Genomic DNA, 6,939 nt, shown 5'->3' with positions numbered 1-6,939 from the left:
ATGATCTATGGATCAATCATAATGTTATGCTAAATTGCTTCTATTGCTTATGTATTTCGATACATCGAAATCAACATCATGATCCAACACTATCCTAAGAAAATGTTGACTCAAGCAGCACGACACAATGTCGCTTTCTCCTTTTCATTTGTGTTTCGGAAACTTATTTAGGTTGTATATCAGGGACATATTCGAGTTGGAATAATGCATAGGGGTGGTGTTTGGAAATGTTGCATTTGAGTAAATTATTTAGGTGAATTGAACAAGTTGGTAAAACTAAGTTGAGGTGAATGGACGAGATGCATATAACGTAGTGATAAAAAGATGGTGATGAGTTATTTTGCATGAAGGGATTATCGAATCTTGGTGTTGTTAAAGTTGTGAAACAATTTTTATTTAATGGTCGGGTGGTCTAGTTTGGTTCCATTTGTGAGAAATTGGTAGGGCTTAAGAGAGAAAGTTGGATGAAGTGTGAAATAGAAGTGGTAGATGTTTTGTATGTTATAGAGTTTATTTTGAAAAAAAAAATTATGATTTAACCAATTAGATATAAAATAAAACCAAGATGTCAAAAATAAATAAACATTTGATTTTTACATAGACTACCAGCTTATGTACATAACAACATCATACCAAAACCTCATGGCCCATAAGTATTGGGTAAGGGGGAGGTAAGACGATAGAAACTATTTCCAAAAAGGACCTAAGGCAAACAAAAGTAAAAGAAAAAGAAAAACGCAATAGAAAATCTCCTGAAATAGAAAATGTTTTCTTACCCAATAAGTAAAGCATAAATGTTTCCAAGTGATACAGAAGAGTTATTACAACCAAACCAATTCAAATTCTTCAAGTTTTCCCACCTCACAAGAGGCTTCCCAAAAGTCTAAATAGAGATCTCAAACAGATATTTATGGCTCCATTCCATTCGCTACAAGGTACAAGACTAGACACAACAAGATTTGACAAACTTTCTAGGACTTTTTTAGATGGGACAAAAGCTACAAATTTTGTCCCAAACACAGGTGTCATGTACGATGTAGCAAACAAAAATATAAGCTAATAAACTTCAACATGCCACTGCTTATTCTTCTTCAACTTGGAAAGCTTATCTTCCCACTTCTCCCCTCTCCCTTCCGCAACTCTCTTAAGAGTGTCTTGAATCCCGGGCATCATTCCTTTAAGCCCACAAAAATAAATATGAGCCCCTTCATCCAACAACTTAAACACCTCATCGCTGTATTCTTCAATTTTATCTTGAACATACATTTTTCCTCCATTTCTATTCTTTTCCTCTCGGCTAAGAGCTATATCGTATCGGAAATTACCAGGGTTATCTTCTAGATACTTCCGGAACTCTTCATCGTACAGTAGAGCATCCTTATTGGCTACCCCAAGGAACAGCCAAGCCAGACCCGTGAATTTGGGTCTAGGGACTGATTCCATGAACATTCGCCGGAGGTAGCCACGGTATGGGGCCACCCCTGTGCCCGTCGCGATCATGATGTGGGTCGCGTTTGGGTTGTCTTCTGGTAAAAGCATGATTTTTCCCGATGGACCTGTCGATTTATATTTGTATCACGTTGTTATACACAATTTCAACAATTTGATAAAAAATAAAAAAATTCTTTTTGACATTTTGGTTTCTATTTTTATTTTATAATTTTAGTTATTTATGGTTTTTTTTAATGTTTTTATTTATATTGATTTAAGTAAACAAATTTAAATTTGATAAACCATGTCGAAATCGTTTTTTCTTTAATTTTTCTTATTTGTGAATTGAAGCGTTAATGTTTTTTTTTATGTTGTTACGATTCATGTTTTTTTTTTCACTTTGATGCTCTATAGTTAATATCGTTAGCAAATTTATGTTTGCATTTATCATTATATTTCCCTTTTGTTTTCTATTTTTTTTATATAATTTTGGTTATTTATTATTCTTCTATTGTTTTTATTTATTTTGATTTAAGTAATGAAAAATAAAAAACAAAAAACAAAAAGTCAATGTAATTTTGTAGTATATTGCAAATTTGGTACAAGGGCAAAATAGTCTTTTTCATTAAAATCTAACAGCTGAAAAGTTAGATTTAACGGCAGGAGGATCTTTCATGTAATTTTGCAAACTACAGGTACCAATGGCGTGACGTTTTCCTTGAAAATCCTCAAAGTGAGATATTTTGCAAACCACAGGGACCAATTACGAAATTTTGTCTTTGTTTTATTTGTTTATTGTAGCATCTTACTTTTATTTCTTCCTATTATAGCATTGTACTTTGAAAAATCTACTTAATTATAGCAATGTCCTTCAAATGGAAAGCAGTTTACTTGTTATAATTGGATATATTTTTCAAAAGAATAATATCCTAACAAGAAAAAGAAAAATTGAAGGTACATTACTATAGTTATGCAAATTTTGAAGGTGTAATGCCTTAACAAGAAAAAAAAAATTGAAAGTAGAATGTTAGAAAAAAAAAGTGGAAGTATAATGCAATAAGAAACAAAGTAATGAAAGTATGTAACCATTTTTTGCATTTGGTATGTACAAAATAATAGATTAAGCTAAGTAATTGAATAAATAAATCATTACAATTTTTTGCATTTGGTATGTACAAAGTGGAATTTTTTGCACTTGTTATAATTGGATACATCATCGGAAATAAGATGAATTATTTAATGAAATTTTTTATATTATATGTAAATATTAAATAGTAAATACAATGTACAGTTTTAACTCTACTCTATCATTATTTAATCATAACTAATGAGATTTTTATTTACAAATATAGAACATAATAAAAGTTCATTAAATGATTAAAACCCAAATACGACTATAAAAAAAATAAAAAATAAATACACTTTTAGATATTATCATAACATAATATTAAAAAAAATAGTGTGATTAACAATCACATAAAACCCAAATATGAGTTATAATAAAAAATACATTTTTAGATATCTTATAAAATAATATTAAAAAAAAATTGCGTGATTAACAATTACATAAATAAAACTGGATTCACTACAACGTTTCTTTCCATTCCATTATGGAAGGAAAAAGAACACCGCTGACAGTGGAATGATAATCAACAAAATATAAAGAATCACATTCCATTCCTTTCAATTTTAATGGAATGAACCATTCCATTCTTTCTGTGATACCATCATACCAAATATTACCTCACTACTTTATCTATTAGAGATTGAAGAGTGCAGATAGAAAGTTATAAATTGATATTAAGGAAGGACATACCTGTAATTTTAACTTTGTCTCCGGGCTTTGAATCACATAGGAAATTACTACACACACCATTCTTTGAAGGATCTTCTTTTCCTGTCTCAGGATCATAATAGACAGCTCTTCGAACACACAAACTAGCTGTCTTTCCATCAAATGAATCACCATATCTTGTTGATGCAATTGAATAAAGACGCACATTATGAGGTGCCCCAGGTTTCTTTGGGTTCTCACCCTGTTCAAACACAAAAATCAATACCCAAAAAGCCTCTTAATATTACCACCATGATCACAATCACAATTCATTAAAGATTCGACTTACAGGAGGAATAACACCATAACTTTGTCCCTCCCAATAGGGAACATTGCCATCATGATCAATCACAATATGACAAGTCTCTCCAGGAGCTTTTGGGCCAACAAGTCTTTCAACAGAGACAATGGTTGCTGTATAAGGCTCCTTGGGTTTGTATGTGTTCAGGGGAGGTTCTTTTGCATCTTCAAGATGCAAAGGTGAAACCGAAACCTTAGCACTTCCAACTGCTTGTGGAGTTGACATACAAATAGCAGATTGATATCTTGATGGTGTTTTTTTTGTTTTTAGCTCCATGGGTGAAAAAGACATCCATGGCTTATCAGTATAGCTAATCTTCTTGCTCTGCAATACCAATCGATTATTCAGTACAAGGATGGAGAGGCAATCATAGACGATGAAACATGTTTTCAAAAGAATGGGAACTTTTAAGAGAAAGAAGAAATTGTGATTAAAACTCTGGATAAGAGAAGATTGGTGTAACAATCGCACCTTGAAAATTGATTTGTGAAGATCACTGTTAAGAGATGCAGTGACTGAGCCCTAAAGATTACACAACAAAAAAGTGCACATTATAATCATAAATAACAAAGTCAACAGAAGAATTCAACAAATGATCGAGCTCATAGCTGGCGCCTTACCTGGAATACAACGCCACATTGTATAGCAGCCATGATTGGATCGAGTAACTCGTCTGCGCAATTGTATGCATATAATTAGATAACATATAATCATATATACTTGTTTTTTCGTACATGCATATTCGACAAAAACCCTAAAATTCTCTCCTATTTTCTTCTGTTCACAACAATGTTTCAGTTGATAAGTAGCCTACCGATTCGGATTTCATGTCATTTTCATAGTACTAAAAGTTCGAAAAAGAAATGCAATCGAAGAATCTGACTTGTCACAATACGGAATAAACGAAGTGTGGGACTTCGAACTTTTAAGCACAATCAAAACCGGTCGATAATCACGAAGTTAACCTAATAAACAAAAGACATACGAAATCATGATAATCAAGTGAGATGTGTATAAGAAAAACCTGAAACGAGCGTGAAAGATCAAAAATCTGCAAATTCTGCACTTTCGACTTGAAATTAATCGATCAGAGATGATTGATTTACTTATAGAGGCATGCTGGGGTGATGGTCTATTGGATCAAAAGGAGAGATGCGATGGACCCTTTGGAGCCCAGGAGAGGACAAGAGATGCTGGTGTGTGTCCCTATAATCTATTTTCTATCGAATCTTGTATACATAAATTAATAATATTTTTTACAAAAATTAAAATATTATTAATATATAATTAATAAAAAAATATTTTATCAAACAGTTTGATAACAAAAAATGTTATTAACACTATTAATTAAAAATAGATGGTGGCTCTTCTCACTAGCGACTAGCCGTGTGACAAAACTTTTAAAATATGAAGTGAATTATGATTGGTCCCACATGCATCCAATTGTATTTGGGTAATAATTGCAACAAAAGAATTTCAATTGTCCCATAGAGTAAATTACATTTTTTTGTTCTTATGGTTTACATCTAAAATTTTAAAAAGTTCACCTTGTTTGTTGTTCGGGAAAATTGTTGTTTGGAAAAGTATTGTATAGGAAAGTTTTTTAACGGGAAAAGAAACCATATTTTTTAATTGTACATCTGATTGACTGTACTGAATGATTAAAAATTATCATATTACCCTGTTGTTCTAGCCATTTTAGTTTTTTATTTTAATAACTCAGCGTGTGATTATTGACCCGATTTATGTCGATAGTGGTGAGATGAATGAAATTTTTTTAAATAAATTAGGATGATGATGGTGTTGTCCAAAAAAAAAATAATCCAATAAAAATGAATTAAAATATTAACTAAAAGAAATTAATAATTCAATAAAATAATACTTATTAATATATAATAATCCAATAAAAAAGAATTCATCCATAAAAATGAAATTAAAAAAATTAATTAAAAGAAATTAATAATCTAATAAAATAATATTTATTAATATATAAATATTATATATTAAAAATAATAGTTATTAATATATAATAATACAGTAAAAAAGTAATAATCCAATAAAAAAGAAATTAAAAAATATATATTTAAAAGAAAATAATAATCCTAGAAAGAAAGAGTCGAGGTTTGGGACACAATTGTCTTTCCGACTCATTCATCCAGAAAGATATGGTTTTGGGCTTTGTAACACCTTGTTCCAAATCATTTCCTAATTTGGGACTGTCACCTAAAGATCGTTTATCACAAGGCTTAGGGCCTTTGGGAAAGAGAGATTTAGACCCATTGGGTGTGGGTAACGTAATCTAGATGATCCAAGAGTTCGGATTGTGTTTTAGAGCCAATGGGTATATCGGTAAAGTGTCAGTTCGGGCTTTTTGTGAATTTTGGATTTTAGTTCGGGAAGTTTTAAGGCAAGCATGACTTGATATAGTGTAGAGCTTCTTGTTACCTTTCTGTAGATATAAGGATTATCGAAATCGGACTTAAAACGAAGAAGTTATGGTCTCCGGAAGTTGGTGGTTTAAAAGGCTAAGCCTTGTACACAGGTCGTACAAGGGATTACATTGGGTGTACTAGGCAGAAGGGATCGCAGGCACTTTATGAAGCTGGGTGTACTGGGAGTACGCGGGGACGTACTCCAGCCAGATTAAAACCCTAATTTTTAGGGTTTGCACCCTATTTAAGCATCATTATATCATCTCTTGGACATTTTAGACCAGCCTCGATCTTCCATTACCCTTAAATCGAAACCCTAAAGTGATTTGGTGAGTTTTCAGCTTGAAATAGTGTTTGTTGGTGGTTTGTGAAGAAAAACAAGAAGATGTGCACTTAAGGGGATAGCTTTAGTATTCTCAGTTTGGGCCATTGTGTGGGTTTTCTTAGTTTGGGCCTTATTGGTCCATTAGACTTTTATTTTGGGCTTCAGGTTTGTGTTGGTGGGTTCCTTTGGATTTAAGCCCATGATGGGTTTTGGGCCTAATTTGGATAATTAGGCCATATTGGGCTTTAGAAGATCATTTAGCATTTGGGCCTTAGGAGTAGTTGAGCTGTATAACACCCGCATATTCGGGCTAGTAAATTAAGATATAATAAGTGTTAAAAATGATTTTTTATAAAATATTATTTACGATAAATAATCTTAACCAAAGTAATAGTTAGAGTCAACAATTGTAACATATTTGACATAATAAAGAAGAATTATATGAATATTATATGTTTCATGATAATTTGTAACGACCCAAATTTCACGTCCAAAAATTTCGTTTTTAAATCAATACTTTAGAAAACATTTGTAAATAAAACATTGTCTGATCAAACCATTTCATAACATTCATCGTGTCTGAAAACGAAAATATAAAAACAACCAAAAATCAGAG

The 6,939-nt window shown here is 31.7% G+C and overlaps 1 protein-coding gene across 1 annotated transcript; it reads right to left on the bottom strand.

Moving 5' to 3' along the window:
• Positions 1 to 753: 753 nt before the first annotated feature.
• RFNR2 (root FNR 2) lies at positions 754 to 4,731 on the bottom strand. The gene is made up of 6 exons (XM_078997569.1): positions 4,591 to 4,731; positions 4,187 to 4,239; positions 4,038 to 4,088; positions 3,555 to 3,890; positions 3,248 to 3,467; positions 754 to 1,556 (listed from the first exon to the last, which is right to left on the bottom strand). The coding sequence occupies exons 2-6, from the start codon at positions 4,217 to 4,219 to the stop codon at positions 1,057 to 1,059; spliced, it is 1,140 nt and encodes a 379-aa protein (XP_078853695.1). The 5' UTR covers positions 4,220 to 4,239; positions 4,591 to 4,731; the 3' UTR covers positions 754 to 1,056.
• Between the last annotated feature and the right edge of the window lie 2,208 nt (positions 4,732 to 6,939).

The sequence above is a fragment of the Lactuca saligna genome, chromosome 5 (assembly GCF_052625555.1).
Source record: "Lactuca saligna cultivar CGN05327 chromosome 5, ASM5262555v1, whole genome shotgun sequence".
In the NCBI taxonomy this organism is placed as follows: Eukaryota; Viridiplantae; Streptophyta; class Magnoliopsida; order Asterales; family Asteraceae; genus Lactuca; species Lactuca saligna.
The sequence above is the reverse complement of the archived record's forward strand: the minus strand, read 5'-3'. Positions and strand labels throughout refer to the sequence as shown.